The sequence below is a fragment of the Danio rerio genome, chromosome 2 (genome assembly GCF_052040795.2).
Source record: "Danio rerio strain M-AB ecotype USA chromosome 2, GRCz13ab, whole genome shotgun sequence".
In the NCBI taxonomy this organism is placed as follows: Eukaryota; Metazoa; Chordata; class Actinopteri; order Cypriniformes; family Danionidae; genus Danio; species Danio rerio.
In genome coordinates, this window is record NC_141022.1 from 40,815,877 (window position 1) to 40,840,318 (window position 24,442).

General features: G+C 37.3%; 2 protein-coding genes across 5 annotated transcripts in view; one reads left to right on the forward strand and one right to left on the reverse strand.

Moving 5' to 3' along the window:
• Window positions 1-12,306, forward strand: part of phc3a (polyhomeotic homolog 3a) — a gene marked incomplete in the record, with an annotated part of 27,746 nt that extends 15,440 nt beyond the window's left edge. The window contains 8 exon segments of one of the 4 annotated variants that reach the window (NM_001443288.1): window positions 2,462-3,039; window positions 3,838-4,003; window positions 4,989-5,233; window positions 5,511-5,649; window positions 6,190-6,304; window positions 6,690-6,828; window positions 7,972-8,227; window positions 10,601-12,306. In NM_001443288.1, coding sequence (NP_001430217.1) covers window positions 2,462-3,039; window positions 3,838-4,003; window positions 4,989-5,233; window positions 5,511-5,649; window positions 6,190-6,304; window positions 6,690-6,828; window positions 7,972-8,227; window positions 10,601-10,755 — 1,793 coding nt within the window. 4 annotated transcript variants of the gene reach the window in all.
• Window positions 12,271-24,314, reverse strand: si:dkey-127k13.1. Its single transcript, XM_087241136.1, has 18 exons — window positions 24,252-24,314; window positions 22,829-23,633; window positions 22,495-22,749; window positions 22,151-22,405; window positions 21,795-22,061; window positions 20,321-20,602; window positions 19,954-20,235; window positions 19,666-19,867; window positions 17,580-17,735; window positions 17,441-17,511; window positions 17,275-17,360; window positions 17,128-17,188; window positions 16,867-16,942; window positions 16,158-16,208; window positions 15,767-16,008; window positions 15,436-15,651; window positions 13,403-13,491; window positions 12,271-12,808 (listed from the first exon to the last, which is right to left on the reverse strand). Exons 2-18 carry the CDS (start codon window positions 23,582-23,584, stop codon window positions 12,733-12,735), a joined length of 3,423 nt encoding a protein of 1,140 aa, XP_087097262.1. The 5' UTR covers window positions 23,585-23,633; window positions 24,252-24,314; the 3' UTR covers window positions 12,271-12,732.
• Window positions 24,315-24,442: the final 128 nt, after the last annotated feature.

Below are 24,442 nucleotides of genomic sequence, written 5' to 3' on the forward strand. Positions count from 1 at the left end.
AAACATACACACTCATTCATACACACACTCATACACTACGGACAATTTAGCCTACCCAATTCACCTGTACCGCATGTCTTCGGACTGTGGGGGAAACCGGAGCACCCGGAGGAAACCCACGCGAAAGCAGGGAGAACATGCAAACTGAAAACATGCAAACTCCACACAGAAACGCCAACTGAGCCGAGCCGAGGTTCAAACCAGTGACCCAGCGACCTTCTTGCTGTGAGGCGACAGCACTACCTACTGTGCCACTGCGTCGCCAATATTACACTCTGAATTTATTTTAAATAATAATGTTAATAACTAAAATAATCAATAATGTACATTTGACCACCCCTATAACGGTTCAAAACTATTGTTAATGCCAATCAGAAAAAGTTTGAAAGCGGCAAATCTAGAGCACCAGTAGACATCGTGTTCACAAGACTTAGTTTTCTCGTAAAATAGGTGTTTGTATCTATTTTTAACCTAAAAATAAAATCAATTTAGACTCATAGTTTGTAGTTTAACCTACTGTAAAATCTGAAAAATCAGAGAATACAGTAGGTCAGAATAAACTAAATATCCCTCAAATCGTAAAAACATTTTATTAGTAAACTAGATATAATTAAAAGCAAATACATAAATGACCGAAGCATGTATTACACAAACTAACAGTTGACCCCCCGATTGCCAATGTAAAATTCACACTCTTGAGAAAAGATTCCATGTATGTGAGAGATTCTTTACCATCGATGTCAATAAATAAATAACTGTAATTCTCAGAGTATATTGCATGACACAATGCTTCTACTAGAGGGCTATAACACACTACCAAAAGGGTCACTGTATTTTTGTCATTTAGATAGTAATCAGCAATTTAAGTGATTTTACAAGTTCAATGTCATCCTAAGACAAGAACGCGCACTTGCTTTTAGGACAACTTTAATAAAAGATTTGATCCACTTCAACTGTCAACATTTATATTTATATACACCCTAAAACACAGAATTTTCAAAAACATCTGAAATTACAATGCTTGTTAGTTGTAATTCTAAAAGTAAAGAGACCTGGAAGGGACGTGGTGGTGGGAAATATAATTGCGTGAAAAAAATAAAGGAAAACGTTTATTAGTTTTTGCGTTTCCTCGCAAAGATGTTTTGCACAAAACTGCTGTTCAACTAACACTTCCTGTTCACTTCATAAATGTCAGTCCTCCTGTTTTTGTCGGGATTCTCCCGTATTTTACAATTCTATCCCACTGTCATCCTATCATCAAGCATTTTCCCAGATTTTTTATCTTGAAAGCACGTTGAAATTAATAAAAAATGTCTGCATTCACTTTCTATTCATCAAAGCTGTATGTCGATCGCCACCCTTCAAATGCAACCTCTGAATCAGAGAATGTATGTATAAGCGATCCCAGATTAGCTTCTGTACACACCACTTAAAGAGGAGCAAAGGTTTGGGATACTTTAGGATTTGGGTGCATGTTTAAACAGACAAATACACTTAATATAATAAGTTAACATGTCCGTCCTGCCTGTTTTTTTAAACAATTAATTTTCTCTTAAATGAGCACAAAGAGTTACTGAAGTAATACAATTCCTTCATCATAGATCTGTGTGTTTTTATAGTGACACCTCTGGTATCAAACAAAACAAAACGAGAGACTCATTTGCTGCTCTTCACTTGTTTGATAACTGAGTCATTACTTTAAATGGCATGTACAGTAGCTGATCTGGGATCAGTTTATCATATGGAGCGTGTCCGTCAGTCAGCGGGCATTCTCTGATTCAAAGGTTGCATATGAAGGGCGATGAGTGATACACAGCTTTAAAGGAAAGAAAGCAAATGCAGACATTTTTATATTAATTTCAATGTGCTTTAAGGAATAAAAATATAGGAGAAATATGGGTAAATACTTGATGATAGGACAATAGCGGAATAGAATGGTAAAATACGTGAAAATCCCAGCAAAAACAGGAGGATTGACATGTATAAAGTGAACAGAAAGTGTTTGTCGAGGGAAGGCAAAAACTTTATATATATATATATATTTTTTCTCCTTAAACTTAGTTTATTTCTCCCACCCATTTTTTCCACCATCATGTCTCTTCCAGGTCTCTGTATAAAAGTGAGTCTCTAGTAAACTAAAAAAAATGATTCATTCGATTTTCACATTTTTTATAGGCTGAATTTAAACAAACCACTTACATTTTGTAATGTTCAACTTATTTTGTTAAAATTCAGCTTACATTTGCCAAAATTTGCATTGAACCATTTTTTTTTCAGTGTTGCATGTGATTACTGAAACTTCTGAGAAAAAAACTGGATTTTAACACATTGACATTCCTTAATTTTTTTTAATAAAAAGGATTAAAGAAATGTTGAGATCCACTGATGTTTCTCTATTTAGACAGTTCTGAATAGTTTAAACTGAGCTTCTGTTTGTTCCAAATGTCTGTCTCTGCTGCAGCAACGTTCACACCCGTCCAGTCTCATCAACTGATCAGACACCAGCTGCACTGCCCATCCGGCCCGAGGGTGGCACCACAGCACCTGATCATCCAGCAGAGCTCCAGCACTCACAGACAGCTCCATCCCATTACTCTGAGGGTCACAGCGCAGGACGGCTCTCCTACACCTTTTACTCTGCATACCAGAACGACACCCACGACAGCCACTGTCCAATCACAGCAAACCGAACTCCTCTCAGTGCCCTCCTCCACAAACCAAACAGCCAATCAGACTAAATACACATCTCCGCCAGCAGTGCTGCCCGATCCTCCACCTCTTCATCTGGGCCCAGCACTGGAGCCAGTGTCCCAGTATACCCCACTGTCCTGCCCTCCTCCTCTAAAGCTGGTCCAGCCACAGAGACTGGCTCTGCGCTCAGTTCAGGCTGTAGAGGTGCAGTCGGACCACACGCTGCTGTCTGAAGAGGAGCTGCCCCTCACTGAAGCTGTACTTCAGCTGCCTTTTCAGAGTCTGCCACCACCACAGACTGTGGCTGTGGATCTAAAGGTGCAGCCGGCAACACAAACTGAAGCATCGGTTAGTCCTAGTTAAATTAATAATGCAGCTGAACTGGAATCTAGCATAATTCGGTCAGAAATTAAAATTCTATCATCATGTTGGAACTACTTTTCATTTAAAACCATTTCTTATTCATGGTAATACAAAAGCTGCTCTTTCCATAAAAATAAAAAAAATCAAACATGATAAATGATTTAAAAATGTCTAAGCGTAGAGTATTAAAATTACAGACTATATACTCGTAATATACTGTAGTGTATTATACAGTAATATACTCATAGTATATATTAGACATTTATGATATTTATTGTAGTTTTTTTCTTTTCAAATATATGGAGTTGGCAAGATTGAATTTAACACAAACAAATTAAACAAAAGTGGAACAAATTAATCTAAAAGTTACTTAAGGTTTAACACATTTTTGTCATTGTTTCCAGAAAACATTAAGACTTCAAAATTGATAATAAATAATAAAAAAAAATTATTGAGCACCAAATCAGTGTAATTTAATAGTTCTGAAGGATCGTGTTACAATGAAGATTATAATGATTCTGAAATTTAGCTTTGATATAACAATTATACAATAGCAATTTTATTTTTAATCAAAATAAATGTGCTACTCTGTTTTATTGAATGGAAAAGAGCAACTTATTCTTTTGAAGCAACATTATTATGTTATATTAATACATCACATTAAAAGTTTATCAAAAAAAAACTCTAGAACTAGAGGATAAGTAAAGGATGACTATTTTTGGTTGAACTATTCATTTGAATATGGTATAGTACTTCTATCCTTGTATTTACTGTGACATTAAGCAGGTGACGCCATTGTTGGAGAGTGAAAACCTGACTCTGGTGACAGATGCAGAACATGCGAGTCCACCTCAGAATAGCAGAACGTCCTCTTCTCCAACACTCTCCCAATCGGATGAACCACAGAGAAGCTCTGATGTTGTAACAGATCAACCAGAAAACTTGACAGGTACTCTGAACATACACTGACGCCAGACAAAATGCTCATAAAGGCCACAGTATATGCTACATGCTTTTACAAAAGCTTGCCTGGTTTAGTCACACTAGATTGCCTTTCAGTTCAGTTCACAAATGTATCAGACCCTTAATTGCAGAACTTTAACTTAGTGGTCCCAACCTGAAGGATATCAAGAAATCTCTATTTCTGCCAGCTTCAGACACCACCTGTTGTCAGAGATTATTGCAAATATTAAATGAAAATAAATACATTGTGCATTATGAAAATGCAAACAAATGATCATTTGAAGAGAAAAGAATGTTTTATCATTTTTTTAAACGTAATTTTGTAATTAATATTTGGTTAATTTTTCTCTGCTTAGATTCATTCTGGGGTGAGGGGTTGATTTTGAATGCCAAAATGTGACCCTAGACCACAAAATATGTATGTTGCACATGAATATGTGTGGCAAAATTATAAAATACATTGTATAGGTCAAAATTATAGATTTCTATTTTATGCCAAATATGATTCAAATATTAATTAATGCTCATGTTGCATGTAGATATTTTGTAAATTTCCTATTGTAAGTATCAAAACTCAATTTCTGATTAGTAATTTGGATTGCCAAGACCTTCATTTAGATAAATCTAAAGGCAGTGGTCTTAGTATTTTTCTTTGTATAATTATTTTGAGCATTACTGTAAGGGACAGTAGAGAGTAGACAGAATTATATAGGGCACCTCAGTGCTATATGTTGACGCACTTAACCACTAAGCTTTTGGCGGTGACATTTATAAACGTTTTTTTTAACCTTCAGATTCCAGATTTCCAAATAGGTGTGTGGAAAGATTATTTATTCAGCTTTCATGTGATGTATCTCAGTTTCATCAAATTGACACTCATTGTTGGTTTTGTGGTGTAGGGTCAAATAAAGGGGTCTCCTGGAAAAAAAAATGGGAACAACTGGTCTAACCTGAACTTCCTCTGTCCACAGCTGATCAGGAGCAGCCATGTGTACCATCAAGCCGATCAGTGATCCGGTCACCGGAGGAGCCCACACATGCCACCAGCTCCCCCCCTCCCCTTCTCTCCTCTGCGGTAAGAAGCTCCAGCAGGCTCTTCTCCGCCAGCCTTCCAGAGAGCCCTGAAGGTCGGCCCTCACAGGCCATCAGTAGACCCCACATCCTCACACACCTCATTGAGGGCTTCGTCATCCGAGAGGGCCTGGAGCCGTTCCCGGTATGTCCATTGGTTGACCATGTAGCAATTCACAGCTGCCATGAAGCCCTAATGACGCCTGTGGTTCTCTAATAGATTTGAGCCATCAGCTCAAAGATCTCAATCTCTGACAGAAGAGAATAAGATGGATGGTGAGGGTCTGTGGCCAAACATGCTGATCAACCAGTTATTAAAATCACCTTTAGAACTGGTTGCAAAGTGCTTCACTCTTTTAGAAGTTGAAACACAAAAAGCTTGTCTGGTGAGCCCATTATTGATGTGCTGGTGTGTTTCATAGGTGAGACATGCTTCCTTAGAAATGAACCTGCAGGCCACACTGCCAGAAAACAGAGAAGATGGAGAATCAGCCCTGATAGATGCGGACCATCCAGACAGCTCCAGTGACTCCGATATTGATGACCCACCAGCAGAGGACGGTAGGCTTAACGTTTGGCACGTATGTTTACTCACTTAGCAGACACTTTTATCCAAAGCAACTTACAAGTGAGGATAAAAGAAGCGCTTCCAATCTTAAGAGAGTTGCAGTTTATACATGCTATGGCAAGTCTGGGTTATTTATTTATTCATCCAAGCATCCAGAGAGGAAAAAAGTCACACACACAGATTTTTCAGGGTGCTTACATGAAGGTGTCTGGTGCATACGGAGAGAAAAAGATCCTTTGTCACCAACAGGTAGTTTATCAAGCCCACTTACCTGCGTGAAGTACACTGGAAATTGCACAATGTTTTCAGAAACATGAAGTGTTGATAAGAAAGTGTCTAATGCATACCCAAAAATTTGTTTACCCAACAATTATAATTCTGTCATCATTTGCTCACTGAACCGCTAAAATCAATTGCATATTTGTTGGTCATCATAATTGTTGGTATTTTAAAAAAAAGTGTACAGACAAAAAAATAATGCACCCCTAATTTATTCAGTAAATATGTTTCTATCCGACCTCTTGTGCTTTCAGAACAGACAGTTGAAAAGCTGCCTGAAGTCCTGGAATGTGAGTTCTGTGGGAAAAGGGGCTTGGCTCAGGCCTTTCTCAGATCCAAACGCTTCTGCTCCATGACATGCGCCAGAAGGTAAAGAGCTGTGGTTAAGTGTTTTTTAATATGTCTTTGAAGTCTATTATCATCACAGAAGCTGCATTGATATAAATAAAAAACAGCAATACTGTGAAACAGTTTTACAATGTTAAACAGTCAATTTCTGAACGTTTTAAAACGCTTAGAAAAGCTGATTTTCAGAAGCCATTTCTCTAAATGTCTATGATCCTTAAAAACTGCTAATTTGCTGCTAAAAAAAAAATGTATATATATATATATATATATATATATATATATATATATATATATATATATATATATATATATAGTGTAGACCTATTGTTTGTTTTAATATAATAATGCTAATTCAGCAATTTCATAAAACCATACTGTAGCAAACAGCCCTATTTATCTCTCACAGATTCAACCTGAGATGTAAAAAGCGTCTAAACCGATTGAGAGAAGAAAAGGTCACCTATTGGCCCCACAGATCCATGGGAAAGCGAGGAAGACCATCCAGATGCTTAAACGGCAGTGCTAGAGAACACTTGCCCAGGCCGGTCAGTAAAAACTAATCACTTTAAAGGGATGCATTCTATAGTACATTAAGTTATTGCCCAGCAGGCACACAACGTCATATAAGACGTTAATATTAGGTTAGATTTAGGTTGTGATGTCAGCTGACCAAAATTCAATGTCTAGCCAGTGTCTAAGGACAACGTTATTTTGATGTCTAATAATGATGTCAAATGACGTTGATGTTTGATTAATTTTAGGTTGTGTTACAAAGTGACCATCGTCATATTGACGTCAAACACTGACATTTATTTGTCAAGTATGGCAATCACTATCCAACGTATATTGTATATTGACATCATAGTGTTAACGCCCACACATCGTCAAGCTGTAACATTAGACATTGGTATTTGGTTGATTTTAGATTTGACGTTGGACACTAACATCGGCCTGACGTTCAGTTGTGACGTCAACCCAATTTTCATTTCCAAACAAAATCCAACGTCTCCACAATGTTGGAGTACAACGTCAAGTCATGTTGATGTCTTGTGCCTGCTGGGTGTTTAAGGCCATTTTGGTCATCATGCAGTAAACATCCGTTATCTTCTCATCAGTGACATGCATCTAAACAGTCTCTGGGTCAATGTATGTAAAGATTTTGGACATCTACTTGGACACTTTTAATGCTACCAAACAGTTTGCTGTAATTATATCGCTCATGTCTTGAGGTAGTTCATTATGATGCGATTTACCTTCTATATGCGATTTGAATGGACAGGAAACACAGGGCTTAAGAAAAAATAAAGTGGTGGCTGCAGGTTGAAGGAAAGTAGTGGAGTACAAGTACTAATACTGCATTAAAAATGTACTCAAGGGAAAGTAAAAGTACACTTTTTTAAAACTGCTTGTAAATTACAATTTCTGAGAAAAACTACTCAATTACAGTAGTATGAGTATTTGTAATCTGTTACTATACACCTCTGCTTCCAACATTTTTCAGTATATCTAATTTTGTCGAACAGAAAAAAGAAACTCAAAGAGGTTTGGAACAAGCAGGTGGTGGTTGGGTAAATGATGACAGACTTTTCACTTTTGGGTGAACTATCCCTTTAATCAAGCTCTACAAACCAATGAAATCCCATAGTTAATACAATCTTGAGACTTACTGTGATGACTTATTTCCTCAGCAGCTCCAAGGGTCCCATCAAGCCAGCGACAACCAGATGGTGTCCAATTCAGTGTGGATGGAGAGAGAGGAGGAGGAAGATCCACCAGGTCCGATGACAACAAGACTGCGTTTACAAGCTGAAAGAGAGAAGGAGCAGAACAGAGAGCAAGAGCAGAGCCGAGTGGAAAGCAGCAGTGGCTCGGAGCTTCTCCTGGACTCTAGTCCGTCACAGTGGAGTGTGGAGCAAGTGTGCTCCTTCATCAGCACTTTACCAGGTCTCAAGCGCAGTACCCTAGATATAGTGCTGAGAGGAGCCCTTTAACCTCAAGGCTCTGGCATACTTTAAACCAAATCAAAAAAATTCTGTCATTTCGAACAAAATCTTTTGAATTCGTTTTGTCAGTTTTAAACCTCTCATCAAAGCAAGCTTTTTTTGAGGGGGCGGGGATGGGAGGGTGTGGGGGAGGGTGTATTTACTCCAAAATACCTTTGAACTACTATTTGTCCGTTGCATTTCCACCTTCGATGGGTGTGTTCTGGTAATTTGCCTTCTTTGTCTTATGTTTACTTCTGCTCTGAATGAGTTTCTCATTCCACGGAAGTCAGACAGTAGAACAACAACAACATAAGCAAACTGGAGAGTCAAGTAGCAGAGCAAATGTTTACAAAACTTTTCATCTCTCAGCTCCACCATTGATGTGGTGTTTAGGAATGAACCGGTATACGTAAGCAACTTGACAACAGAGATTGGATCTAAATGCAGTTTTTATTTAGAGGGGCCTGGCAAGCAAGGTTCAATACAGGAACAGTAAGTAGCTTGTAGATAATCCAAAGAGTAGCGTGTATAAAGACAAAACATAAACAAACAAACACAAACAGTAAAACAAACAAGGGTCAACACAGCTAGACAATCCTCACTACGGGATAATCAGGCTTAGCAAAGATGTGTGTGTGTTAGTGAAGTGTGTATAGTTAATGTAAGCAGTCATGACGAGCTTCAGCTGTGTGTAATCAAGAGGTGACCTGGAACTGGTGTGTGACTGCAGGACATGATGGGAAATGTAGTGCGGTTCATTGGCAGACGTGGTGTTGAGTGCCCTCGAGCATGTCTGGGTGACTGTGACAGTGACGCATATACAACTCTGAATGTTCAAAAACATGATACCGTCACTCGTTCATCCTTTTCCTTTGAGGTGTACCATGGCCCTCGTAGGGATACTTTACCAAAAATTTAATGTTTTGGTTGAGCTTTAGTTGAAGACAAAAGACGATAACTTGAAGAATGTTGAAAAAATTTAATTTTCTTTCCGCTGTTAAACACCAAGGAAGATACTAAAAAGAAAGCTGGAAACCTTTAACCATTGACCTCCGTGGCAATGGTCACAACTCACAAGTTTTCAGCTTTCTTCATAATATATATTTTTTGTATTCAACAGAATAAAAAATCTCAAAGGTTTTGAACGACCCGAGGGCGAATAAATGAGTAAATATAAATCTTGGGGTGAATTTAAAATTTATAAAACCCCATGCTCAATAATATAAAGATACTATTATAAAGAGAAAATCATAAGGAGAAACAAAACACATTCAATTCTAAAGAGCTTTGGCCACAGATGTGCCTGTAATGCCAATGTCGCCTTTAAATACCAATGTATACAGGAAAACTTTTTCATGATGGACAAAAAAAAACAAAAAAAAAACAGTAAAGTCAAACATACAGCTCCAACAGAGATCTCGCGATGTATTTCTGTAAGGTTTTAAATGATTGGTTTAAGCTATTTTGATTTGAAGTTCAAATGCAGAAGAGTAACCCAGAATTTTAAACACCGCCGCATGCAGAAATCGATAGACGCTGTTGAACGTAGTGTTAAGTATGAAGTAAAGGTATGTTGAGTGACAATATGGAGAATGTAGTAAGTTATGTGTAAATTAAAATTCATGATACACCCATTCTTAATATATAGAACTTTTTAGCAGATACAAAGTTTTATTTACTAGCAATTACAAAGTCAAAAGAAGTACCTACTGAAAGAACGTTGTTTTAGATACAGCATTTGCAGATGTTTTCCGTTCAGGTCGCTTCAGCTGTCTTCTATTTAAGCTTTGACTACTTAGCTAAAGCTAGTCTGCATCTGCTGGCCGATATAGCAATAACACCATTCAGCAACAAAAGCCAGCATTCTCCTTTGCGACTATTGCAAAAAAATAAATAAATAAAAAAGGTGGTGTCAGGTCACATTTTAGCCATTTTTATTGTTTATATTGAAATGGCCAAAACGTGAAAGGATTTTTAAACTGTTTTTTGTAAATGTAAAATAGTTTGTTAGAAAATCCTGTCAGGCAACATGAACCATTTTATGACTAGTTAAGTCTCTATTAATACAAACTGATAACAATTAAATTCACTTCATATTACTTTGCCAGTATTGTTCAAACCACTCGGTTTTAGCAAAGAGTAGACCTTGCTTTTTACTAATTTGCATAGTTCACCCCAAAAATGAAAATGAACATACCATCTTCCTGAAGTGGTTCCTAACCTTTATGCATTTCTTTTATTCTAAAGATAATTTGAAGCAAGATAAAACCCTGTAATGTAATAATAATATTTAAAATACTGCTCATCTCTGCGTTTCTCCGTTTGTCCTCAGGGTGTCATGATGTGGCTGCAGAGTTTGGCTGTCAGGAGATTGATGGACAGGCTCTGCTTCTGCTTACAGAGGATCACCTCATGAGCGCAATGAATCTCAAACTGGGACCTGCACTCAAGATCTGTGCGCACATAAATACTCTCAAACAAACTTAAGACCGTCACATCCTCCTAAAGTGCCATGATTCCAGTGCATGGCCATTCAACAACAAACACTACACACCTTCTTCATATACCTCAAAGTTTATTGATGGAGTTGTCTTGGGTTTCATTCCATTCAATCTGATTAAAGTTTTGTTTAAATATGTAAATCTAAGTTCTGACCTTGTGCACTGTATTCATAGTAAACAGACCTACTGGAAAGTTAGATTAAGAAAGTCACAACTTGTGGGAGTTGGTACAGAATGTGTAAAGTATTTAATTTTTGTTTTACATAACACTGTTTAAAGGAACACTCCACTTTTTTTTTTTTTTTGGAAAAACCCACTAGAGTTAAACAGTTCAGATTTACTGCTTTTTAGCCGATTGCCTGGTTTGGCAGGAGCACTTTTAGCTTAGCTTAGCATAGATCATTGAATCAATTTAGACCATTAGCATCTTGCATAAAAATTAGTTTTGAAAAAGTTCCTATTTAAACCTTGACGCCTCTGTAGTTTTATTGTGTACCAAGACCAACGATAATGAAGGGAAAAAGTCTCCATGGTTTCAAGGTTTTCAGGAGCTGTGTAATATCATTGCGACAGCTATAGAATAGCAGCAAAGTTCCTTGATTATTACACCGGAATGACAGTATAGTATCTAGCTATATCCACAATGGTCGAGAGAACTTAACATGATGCAATTTAAAAAAAACAATTACAAAAAACGCCAGCATATCGAGAAAAGATCTTCATTAGTTTGACAGGGCACATGCTGCAAATCCTCACAACGCAAACACATAAAAAGAACAGCCTGCATTTTACTACAACACAAACTTCAATAAAACGCGCTGCATTTTCTCACAGCACAAACATTTAACGAAAACGTGCTGCATTTGTAAACAACTGAAATGTTTTAAGGAGACCCTAAAACGTGACGGACCCAGCTATTTAGGTTATGGTTATTTAGGCTAATAAATACTAATCACATGGAAATTGGGACATTAAAACTAGTCACGGCACAGTGGCGTCCGTCACGTTTTTGGGTTCACTTGAAACATTTGCGTTGTATTTTGTTTTTTGTTTTTTGTGTTGTGAGAAATGCAGAGTGTTTTATTAATGTTTCTGTTGTGGGAAAATGCAGCATGCTTTTAATGTGTGTTGTGAGGATTTGCAGCATGTGTACAGTCAAGCGGATGAACCTCTTAACTTGCTGGTGTTTTTTGTAATTGCATGTGTTTTCTTAAATTGCAGCATGTTTAGCTCTCTCGGCCACTGTATAAATCAGCCTAGGGGAAAAAAGCTACTTTTCATTTTCCATCAGTATTAGTACACAGTGTAACTACTAGCTAAACTAAGCTAAGCTAATTGTCTTCCAGCCAGACCTGGAAATCAGCTATTGGATTCTAAAATAATAAAACTCAACTGTTTACTTTAGAAGAGTTGTAAAACGAGCTTTATTTTGTTCCTTTATTATGAAAAGAAGCTCTTTCCAGAAAACGTCACTGTTTACAAAAATAAAGAGTATATAACGTGTGTTGAAAAATAAAGATTTATTGATAAACACCAATGAAGTCCTGTATAAAATCACTATGTACATTAGACCAGAACAAAGATGCAGTAAAAAACAAAAACAAAAAAAGCATCAATGTGCTATGTTATTTTAATCTGTCGGGTGAGTAATTGTAAATGCAACATTTTGCTATGATCTCTTACAAATAACAGCCAAATTATTATTAGTATTATTAAAATATTGTATTTATGTGTAGCACAAACAGTTAGTCATACACACTGCACACATTATAAGCAGCAAGTATAAAACAGATTATGACCAAGTTAATTTATATACAAAGCTAATTTTATTTTGCTGTGGAATTCACCCATAATTAAACTGATTTCCTTGATACTGGTTAAATGAAGGCTTCTTAAATAACAACATCCACATGTTTCTCATGTTTCTTTAAAAAAATCATGTTTCATTAAAAACAGAAGGCAGTCACCGTCTATGACGCTGTGTGATTTCCTTAAGCTTCATCTGGCGTTCGATCATCATGTCAAACTCTTGTCTTTCTCTAAAACACAATGAAAGAAAACTGTTTTAAAAAGATGAGAGAGATGATCAGTTTCTCCAGGACAAGGCAGTTGTGTATTTATTGACATATTAGCTTCTCTGGCATTTTCATGGCAAAACCAGATCAAATTGACAACAATTGACATATATATATATATATATTTACATACATACATACATACATACATATATATATACATATATACACATATATATATATACACACACACACACATATATATACATACACACACATACATATATATATATATATATATATATATATATATATATATATATATATATATATATATATATATATATATATATATATATATATATATATATATATATATATATATATCCATCCATCCATCCATAACAATAAAACTACATCCTCAACAATAATTAATACACAAGATAAAAATATAACTTTTTTTTTTTTAAATAAAAAAAAATCTAGCAATTTTTAAGGATTCACTTAAAAATATTTCCTTTAAAGTCTCTCCAGATAAAAAAAATTGTTGTCTGATAACATTAAAACTAGGCATTCAAGAGTATATTTTAAACAGTTTGGTTTCTGTTGCAATATTACCTGTTACTAAAACGTGGCCCTTTGTGATACTTCTCCTCGGCCTTCTCCAGGGAAAGATTGTGGACTCCGGCAATGGCATAGATAATGGCCTAAAAACAGAACCCATCAATGAAGCAAAGTTGTGCATTACACATAGAACCAGTGAGACTAGTGGTAATCCTGTTCGCAATTAGTTATGTCAACTGCTGTATTCTGTAAACATTTTTGTTGTAACTTTTCTTTAAGCTACAATCATTGCTATTCTCTAGTTTTTGACAAAAAGTTTTTTTTTGTCGAAGTGCCTTTGCTATTTTATAAAACACTGTTCTGCCAAAATGATACAGCCACAACTTAATTTTGAAAGATGTAGATGACATTATTTTTGGAAAAGTTGTCAATGTCAACATCAAATTTACAAACAATTCTCACTGATAAAATGCTAAATCAAAAAGGTAAGTTTTTAACCTAGATTTAAAAACCAGCTACAGCGAAAGCATGGTCACCCCTGCATTTCAACCTTGACTTCGGGGTGCATAATAATTCTGGTTTGATGACCACAAAGACTGACCAGGCTGATGTTCAGTCAGTAGCTCTGACAGGTAAGAAGGCACAGAGCCATTTAGGGATTTAAAAACCAAGAGAAGAATTTTAAAAGTGACTCAATTAGTGCGTAAAGCATAAGACATGGTGTGACATGGTCCTGTTTTTTGGTACTCATTAAAGGCTTTGCAGCAGCATTTTGAACTATCTGCAAATGGTATAAAGCTGTCTGACTAATCAAATAGATAGTATGTCACAAAAGTGAGTACACCCCTCCCATTTCTGCAAATTTTTATTTATATCTTTTCATAGGACAACACTGCAGAAATGACTCTGACACAATGAAAAGAAGTCAGTGTAAAGTGTGTATAGCAGTGTAAATATATTGTCCTCTCAAAATAACTACAAATACAGCCAATAATAGCTGAACCCCTGGCAACAAAAGTGGGAGGTCAGCCTGTCAGTGCTCAGATCATACGTTGCACACTGCATCAAATTAGTCTGCATGGTTGTGGTCCTAGAAGGAAGCATCAAGTGGTGTCAAGTGTGTGTGGCGGCAACCAGGTGAGGAGTACAAAGACAAGTGTGTCTTGCCTACCATTAAACATGGTGGTGGGAGTGTCATGTTCTGGGGTTGCATGATTGCTGCTGGCATGGGGGAGCTACATTTCATTGAGGGGAAACATGAATTCTAACATGTACTGTGACATACTGAAGCAGTTCACTCAGGAAACTGGACTGCAGAGCAGTGTTCCAGCATGATAATGACCCCAAACATACCTCCAGGATGACCACTGGCTTGCTAAAGAGGCTGAGGGTTAAGGTGATGGACTGGCCAAGCATGTCTCCAGACATAAACCCCATAGAGCACCTCTGGGGCATTCTGAAAAGGAAGGTGGAGGAGCACAAGGTGTCAAATGTCCACCACCTCCATGATGTTGTGATGGAGGAGTGGAAGAGAATTTTAGTGGCAACCTGTGAAGCTCTGGTCAACTTTATGCCCAAGAGAATTAAAACCATGTGGGAAAATGATGATGGCCACACAAAATATTGACATTTCACATTTTCACTTAGGGGTGTACTCACTTTTGTTGCCAGGGGTTCAGCTATTATTGGCTGTATTTGTAGTTATTTTGAGAGGACAATATATTTACACTGCTATACACACTTTACACTGCCTACTTTTCATTGTGTCAGAGTCATTTCTGCAGTGTTGTCCTACGAAAAGATATAAATAAATATTTGCAGACATACTGTATAGTGACTTACAGTAATTCTACCTAGACGTAATAAAAGCATGAATTATTTAAAATAAATCATTTAGAATAGGTTTTACCCTTAGTTATAAAAGGTATATTAAAAGGTTTATAAAAGGTTTTATCATATTTTTTAATTGCAAGCAGTGCAAGTGTTTACATTATAAATAAAAATAATTTCTTAGTCAACAAATGCTCAGTAAACATGAAATGCAGTCTTAATAAGCAAAATAGACTTCTAGTATCCGAATGTTTTACCTTAGGCAGAAGCACATCTAGAATGAGGCGGACCCGGACCACCTGGACGTTTTCTGGAGAGGTGTTTATTTGAGGTGCAGTTTCACAGAGATCATGCAGATACTGGTACACCTTATCAACCTGCCCCTCGTCCTCCAAATAGAGGACTGGGCAAACCACCTGCCGAAAAGGCTTCTGGAGGGCTTGCATCCATGCAGATGACTCGCTGATGATGGCCTGTGAACACCAGACTTAAAGGTTAGTTGTGTCTTTAGCATTTCAGAGAAATTGTGAATTACAAATTCCTGAATTGTGAATATATAAATAACTACTGTATGTGCAAAAATCTTACCAGCAAATGGTTTTCAACTTTTCCTCTGATTATGAAGTCCACCAACTGCTCGTTGGCACGGGTACGTGCTGCCTTGGCTCGGTCAGGCAGGTTCCTTTTCTGCGAAAGGAGCTCATCTTGGTCTTCTGCACAGATGTCCTCTGCACTATTTTCAGAGATGTCACATTTCTCACCCAGAATCTCCTGACTAGGAAAGGTCAGCACAGATTTTCCCTCAGAGTACTTCCTTCTGACCGGGCAACCTGAAGTCATTTAATCAAAGGAGCATGTCTGTTAAATCAACAGCGGTGAATGAGAATGGGCTGAATTACATATATTTAAGCATGTTTTTTTTTTCCATAATTTGATATTATTTACAAAAAAATCAAATCACTATTGAAAGGAAACCTACTGATGTCAGCAGCACAATATTCAATGAAGGAGCCAGAAAAAGATCCACAACCTGCCAGAAAAAAAAAAATGTAAATAAATTGTTTTTAATAAACATTTCATTAAAAGATGCCATAGAATGGAAGTCTGGATATACCCAGGCATAGCTGAAAATTAGAGTTCAGTACATGCATATGACATACCATGGATAATGTCGTAAATGTAAAATTCTAGTGAAAATCAGGCCAATTGGAACAAAGACTAACTGTTACATGGCACACTTGATCATTAATATGCATGCTCAAGGCTGCATTTGACAGGCCACATCATTTCCTAGTGAGATTAAAACAATAATATTTTTTGTTCCATATTTTTAGATTTATTTAAGCTTGTACTATGTATGTAGTATGTGTCACACTGTGTATGTGTGTGTGTGTGTGTGTGTGAGAGAGAGAGAGAAAGAGAGCAGGCACTGACACAAGCTGCGGAGCAAAGCTAATTAATATTAAACCCATTGCAAATACGATCAAAACTGATTTGTTTTCATTCTGGGAGATATTGCTTTTGTTATAAATGAGCTTATAAAATCATTTGTGGACAATGTTTTAACTTACCCAAATCACATACCTACAATGTAAATATTTTACATTTTAACATACTGAATCAATGCACTCTATGGCACCTTTAAGATGTTTAAATGCACTTCTAAAAGGAGGAAACTAAATAAATACCAATGCGGATTCTGTAGTCTGAAATCAGTTCAACAGACCAGGTTATGGCACTGCCATACTTCTCTTTTGCCATATCCTAAAAACAGTGGGAAAATTTAAGATTATTTGTAATTGTGAAAAAAAGAATAATTACCACATCATTAAAAATATCATGTATTGTGTACTAAATATACTTAATACCACAAACACATTTCAAATAACACAAATATGAAAGCGAGCACTCAAAAAGAAAATGATGTGAAAAAGATTTAAACACTTTACCACCAATTTTTCATAGTCCTCACAATCAAACGGTTTTAAGTTTCTCAGAGACACAGTAAACCTAGAGATAACAAAAAGAAGATGATGTTAAGACCTATAAATGTGGTGTACAACAGACTATATAAATGAATTCTGATGAATTCTTACCCTTTCTTAGCTCTTTTTTGGTCACTTAGGTCACAATCGATAAATATAATGCTGGCTTTTTTGTTCTTGCGATTTACACTTTTAACCTGTCATACAGATGAGCACTTTAGTCATCACCTACAATCTAAAAAAAAAAAGCAAACTGCACAAAATTGGTTTTACTTACCACCGCAGGCCAGTAAGGGTATTTCCACATTTTGCACCACACACAAAGTCCCTCTGAGATCGACAAAGGCTCTAAAAAATCAAGTAAATTAAAGCACTGGCCAATGCTATTTTTATCTACACTTTTATTGCTCACTCACTTTTACTGTCCTGCCCCAAAAAGCTGGGCAGCTCCTCGTCATCGTCATCATCATCCTGATCATCTTTCTCCTCTTGCATGAAGAGTGAGTGGTTGAGAAGATGAGGATCCTCATGCAGGCTCAGCTCAATGGACAGGTCAGAGGACATGGTTTGATCTGTGGGCACATACTGGATTACAGCGACTCATTATTAAAAACACAGAAAACATATAACAAACTGACTTACTAAGCTTATCTGTGTCAAAGACAAGAGGTCCAATTTAGGTGTTGACATTAAATACAATGTATCTACATGCATTAAAAGCTCATTTAATGTAAGCAAGTCTATTTTAAGTTTTTAAGTAGCTTAGTGAATATGAAATATGAAGATCATCATTCTGTGCAATAGACATATTTACGTAAAAATTTTAATTAAACATTTATTCTGACCTGTACTAAATAAAATTAATATATACAATTACACTAAATATTGTAAAAAAATTATTACTGCCCAACAAGTAAAGACCTTAACATTTGAAGCATAGATGCAAGGTATAAAGGTAAAAAATACAACATTCAGTGCTCAGCATAACTGAGTACACCCCATTTTGAAAATGAATATTATCATTTCTCAGTGAATATAGGTAATGTATTTTGGTGCATCTATTAAACTGATATATTTATTTAAATAATTTTTTTTTCATTAAACATATTTAGTAATTGAAAGATAATACAATTAAATAAAAAATGACTAAAAAATGTACAAATTTTTACAATTTTTTTTGCTTCTCTTGATTTTTCCTTTTTTAGTTTGTATTTAATATTTTTCTATAACATATAAACTAATATTTTTCTATAACATATAAACTTGGCTGTACTAGTTTTTGGACCCCCATCGTAAGTTATTTTGTTAGATAAGCTCCAGATTTGGCTTCAGTACTGACTAATCTAATGTATATGCACAAATATAATATTGTATAGCTTCCTATTAAAAAATTTGAATTTTTGTGATAGATTTGTACTTTTTTATGCTGAGCACTGCATGTATATATATAAATATATAATATAATATATATATATATATATATATATATATATATATATATATATATATATATATATATATATATATATATATATATGTGTGTGTGTGTGAGTGTGTATATAAATATATATACATATATAAGTCTATGTATGTGTGTGTGTGTGTGTGTGTGTGTGTGTGTGTGTGTATATATATAAACAATTATATATTAATAATTATATATAATATATAACAATAGATATAATTACATTATTAATATAGTTTATTTGGAAATTTAAAATCACATTTGATTGTGTAATTTATAGTATTAAAAATCAGTTTTAAACTTTAGGGTGCTTTCACACCTACACTTTTGTTTCGGAACGTATCTCGTTTGCCCAGTTAGCGCGGTTCGATTGGCATATGTAAACAGGGCAATCGCGCTCTGTTCCGCGCCAAAGTAATCGCTCCGAGATCGCTTGAATGAGGTGGTCTCGGCTCGATTGAAATGAACCCTGGAGCGGTTCGATTGCAGTGAGAAAGCGATCCGAGCCGAGCGCGGTTATATCACAGTGTTTTATGGATATGTAATAGGCTTACGGCTATATGAAGAGAGAATTATGAGTAGGGCAGGAAGTTTCGCGAGTCTCCGGATGCCCGCAAATGAGTGATGATCTCCCGGTAATCTCGCGTCTCCCTCCCGGTCCTCAAATAGGCATCGTCGTCACCCTTCTCACCCCTCCCCACTGCGTCTCTCCTCAGACACGTCGCGCACGCGCACCCTGTCAATCACCACCAAACCACCACCTCTCCTGACAGCTAAGTGGGACGCTGCAAAATAAACCCTGACACTCTGACCAATGTGAGGAGAGTTTACTCACACGTGACTTGTTTTAGCTCTTTTGGTTCGATTAGAAACTTTGCAGTGTGAAAGCAAACCGCTCCAAGAGCAAAGAGCAACAATGTAACATTTGTAATCTCTGTTTCGGAACAACTGAATCGATTCACAGGTGTGAAAGCACCCTCAGTCGTCTGTTTTATGCCTGATATTTCACTTGATATACATGAAATATACAAATATACCTGACTCATTTGGCTCTGGTTCCTGGTTTTCAGAGCAAGGACTACTCAGAGTTTGCATTTCAGCAGGAAACTCTGTGCTCTTCCTGCTGCGTTTCACTGGAGGAGAAACACTTGCCCCCTCCTGTACTTTCTTATTCGTGCTGCCTTTTGATCTTCCTCTGGGTCTCTGAGGTGTTGATGGTGAGGCGTCTGCAGGAGGTCTCTAAAAAACACCACGAGCAATGATTGTCCCAAGAAACTCAAACAAAAGTTAGCAATCAATATTGTTACAATAATGATCAAACAAACCTTTTCTAGTCTAGACTTTGTGGCATTTGGTGCTGGATTATTGTCTTCTCTTTTTGGTGTCAGGGGTTGGAGATGAGAGCTTGGGGTGGAGCTTAGGAGAGGACTGGACTTAAGCCTTTTCTGTTTTGGAGTGTGGGATTCAGCAAGACACTCTGTGAATTTCCTGCTGCGTTTCACTGGTGGAGAAACACTTGCCCCCTCCTGTACTTTCTTATTCATGCTGCCTTTTGGTCTTCCTCTGGGTCTCTGAGGTGTTGATGGTGAGGCGTCTGCAGGAGGTCTCTAAAAACACCACGAGCAATAATTGTCCCAAGAAACTCAAACAAAAGTTAGCAATCAATGTTGTTACAATAATGATCACACAAACCTTTTGTAGTCTAGACTTTGTGGCATTTGGTGCTGGATTATTGTCTGCTCTTAATGGTATTAGGGGTAGGTGATGAGAGCTTGGGGTGGAGCTAAGGAGAGGACTGGACTGAAGCCTTTTCTGTTTAGGGGTGTGGGATGCAGCAAGACACTCTGTGAATTTCCTGCCGCATTTCACTGGTGGAGAGATACTTGACTTCTTCTGTATTTTCTTAGTAGTGCTGCCTTTCGGGCCAGCTCTGGGTCTTGACGGTGTTGATGATGAGGCATCTGCAGGAGGTCTCTAAAAACAGCACATGAACAATAATAATTACAGGAATCTTAAATTGAATTTTGCAATCAATACTTATACAATGGTCTGTCATGAAACTCTATTGGGCAGTAGTGATGTGCGGGTTATTTCAAAACCCACAGAGCCCCGAGTTGAGGTGGGTTAGGTCATAAAAAAAAAATTTTAAATGCATGTATGTTGCGTGCAACTGTCTATAGCCTATATTAAATATTTGGGAATACATATTTTCATATTCTATTCAGTTCTTTGATAAGGTTACAATACGAAGGCTTAGTACATAGCAAAGTCACAAATACCAAACACCAAGCAGTTCCTGCTGCCAGCCACAAAAACTGAGAAATGGAAGTGAAGATGAAAGACGAGATTCAGGAGAAATTAAGGTCGGGAATTTACATCATTTAAAAAAAAAAAAAGTCAGGCGCTACATCTAATGTTTGGAACCAGTTCTCAGAAATAGTTGCAGCAACAGACAACAGCAGTATCGGCTATGTGAAGTGCAGCTCATGTGAAAAAATATACAAACACTAGAGCCACAAAACAGGCACTTCCAGCATTGTTGTTGCCAGTTTACAGGGCGATGTTTTCAAGCACTTTCAGGTTTAAATAAAGGCTGTTTTCATTGGCAATACACTGCCTATGGGTCTGTTTAATGGTCACAGGTGCGGGCGGGTTGTAAAAATAGGTATTAGCTGGACAGGGCAGGCTGGTCAAATAATTTCATAAAAGCGGGACCTGCATGTAAAAAAAAAACGACCCGCGCATCCCTAGTGTGATGCAGGCAGATAAGCTTCATCCAATCTGCTTCTAACTACATGGTACAGATGATTGGTTGCCGTCACCTCAGCAGCCAATAAGTTCGCTTCTCTGTATTTAAATGCCTCTGTATTGTTTGCATTAGCAATCTGCAGCACGTTGTTGGATGCCCTCCTCCACCAGGTATAAAGTAGATCTGCTATAGGGGTTACATGTACGTTATGCCAAATATTCTCTGACAGCCGTCTGTATATATATACTTGCAGTAGCAAGGCTTTGTTACTTGCTTTGCACCAATAACCAAAGCAGCAGCAGCGTAGCAGATCTATTCAGTCAAGACTAAACACAAAACATTGCCATAAACATATTCATTACCATAGTAAATCACTCTGAGAATTGTCATGGCAAAATTAAAATAATGGTCACAAACCTTTTCTTGTTGAGACTCTCTGGCATTTGGATCATTGTATGGCGCAAAACTATTGTCATCTGTTTTTGGTTTCAGGGGTTGGAGGTGGGAGTTCCAGGGGGAGCTGAGATGTTTTTGGCTGCAGGATTCAACAAGAGGCATTTCATGCTTCCGGCTGTATTTCTCTGATGGAGATGCACTTGGCCGCTCCTGTACTTTCTTATTCTTGCTGCCTTTCGGCCTTCCTCTGGCTCTCTGAGGTGACGGTAAGGCGTCTGCAGGAGGTCTCTAAAAAAGTACCACATGATCAACAATTGTCTCAAAAATGTAAAACCAAAGTTAGCAATCAACACAGATTTAATGACTTTCACTCAGACCTTTTTTAGCCTGGACTTTCGGGCATTCTGATGATTGTTTGGTGCACAAGTGTTCTCAGCTGTTTGTGGTGATAAACATTGGAGGTCAGAGGAGCTGTGGAGAAAACGTTTCGGATATTCAACAGGACACTCTGTGGACTCCCTGCTGTGTTTCACTGGTGAAGAAGAACTTGGATACTCTTGTACTTTATTATTGTTGCGTTTCGGCCTTCCTCTGGCTCTCTGAGGTGATGGTAAGGCGTCTGCAGGAGGTCTCTAAAAAAGGACCACATGATCAATAATTGTCACAAAAACTTAAAACACAAGTTATCAATCAACACAGATTTAATGACTATCACTCAGACCTTTTTTAGCCTGGACTTTCGGGCATTCTGATGATTGTTTGGTGCACAACTGTTCTCAGCTGTTTGTGGTGATAAGCATTGGAGGTCAGAGGAGCTGTGGAGAAAACGTTTTGGGTATTCAACAGGACACTCTGTGGACTCCCTGCTGTGTTTCACTGGTGAAAAAGAACTTGGATCCTCTTGTACTTTATTATTGTTGCCTTTCGGCCTCCCTGTGGCTCTCTGAGGTGATGGTGAGGCATCTGTTGGAGGTCTCTAAAAAATACAAGGAATAATTATTCCAGGTATTCAAACAAAAGTTACTGATTAAAAATGTAATGATGCTCACTCAAACCTTTTCTAGGCTGGACTTTAAGACATCCGGCTCACTATGTGGTACACAACTATTCTGACCTGTTTGTGGCGACAGGGACTTGAGGTCAGAGTTTGAGGTGGAGCTGAGGAGAGAGGTAAACTGGAGTCTGTCCTGTAATGGGGCTTGTGGTCTGTTAGTGTGGCAGCATGAATCCTCCTTGCAACGACAAGGAGATAATGTAGTACATGTGTAAACACCTGTCGAAACATCAGAAGGAGTCTGATGATTTTGAGTTCGTTTAGAGTTTTGATGATGTGTCCTTTTAGGTTTTTGAAAGCTTAAGTGTTGTTCTGAGCACAAATTGTCTAGTACATCCAATTTAGCTTTGCTAGCAGCTACCTTTTTCTCACTTGCTTCAACATTCTTTTTTCTTTTTCCCTTGTAAGCTGTCTTTATTTTATATTTGGGGGTGGCGATTTTTCGAGGCAAGACCTGCTCAGGTTGATGTGACTTTTTAGATACACATCCATTTATATTTGTAACCTGGCGTCTTGATTTCCGTAAACAAGGAGGAGCATTTTGGTTTGCTGCTTGTGGTTTGTTCTCAGTTGCTCTCCTTCCACATGACTTCACAAGAATCAGATCTTGAGGTGCTGTGGTTCTTTTATTATGAGTAATTGATTCGGTGCCACCTGAAACTGGTTCGTTGACTTGTGTAGAGTCTGTGCGACAGGTCCTGTGAGGATTCCTTTGGCGCTTTAAAGACTCATCTGAAGAACTCATTCCTGCAACCATTGATATCTCAGCACTTTGACACACCCAATGTTGCTCTCATCGTGTTGGACTGCAAAGAAAAACACACAACGGTCTTTCAATTGTCTAAGACGTCAAAAGTGTCATGAACAACCCTATGTAACTTAATTAACCTCAAGTTTGACCGATGAAAAAGTTACATTGCAAAAGTAACGAAATGCGTGACATTGTTTGTCACAGGCTTATTTGTTGTTTATTACAACAAATAAACAACAGGTCAGTTAAATCCAATACAGCAATACAGTTTACTAAACATAACAATGGCCATGTAGATAAATTCAGCCTTTGAAACTGTGATTAGTGGATGTAAACAATTGGGTTAGCGATACTCGAACTGACACAACTCAATTATTTAAACCAGAAAAAAAGCTAAATCAAGTGTATTAGTTCTGCACTACGGCAGATAAAACAATATATACGAGCAGAAATCAACTTGAAGAAAGTATTTAAAGCAGACGAGAAGTGTTTGCTATGAGCGCTCTGTGTTAGCATTAGCAGCTCCCTGGAAAACTAATGTAAACACTGTCGCTCAGTCAGCGTATGTGGGAGTTCCCGAAAAATCTGCAAAAGCGGGTAAAACCATCTACAGTTTCAATTGCGTAACATAAAATGAGTTCCCTTGTGTAAATGGTAGTGGTATAAGACTTACTCATTTGGATCTTCAGCTGTTTACGAAGCGCTCGCGAACAGTAGCTCAAGCTCCTTTACAATCAGGAAGTTGAAGGAGTGCGAGTTCTTCTATTCCACCTCAAACGCAGTCTCTTTTTTTCTCACTTTTTCATCCAAATTACACATTTACTACCAATAAATAATGCCTAATACTGACATTAAATAACATTA

What these genes read in the sequence shown, in the direction of transcription:
- si:dkey-127k13.1 (XM_087241136.1), bottom strand. Translation starts at nt 23,584, where the DNA reads ATGGTTGCAGGAATGAGTTCTTCAGATGAGTCTTTAAAGCGCCAAAGG. An exon ending in TAAAGTCCAGCCTAGAAAAG is followed by an intron (nt 22,750 to 22,828) that starts GTTTGAGTGAGC and finishes TGTATTTTTTAG; the next exon opens with AGACCTCCAACAGATGCCTC. An exon ending in ATATTGTGCTGCTGACATCA is followed by an intron (nt 16,009 to 16,157) that starts GTAGGTTTCCTT and finishes AAATGACTTCAG; the next exon opens with GTTGCCCGGTCAGAAGGAAG.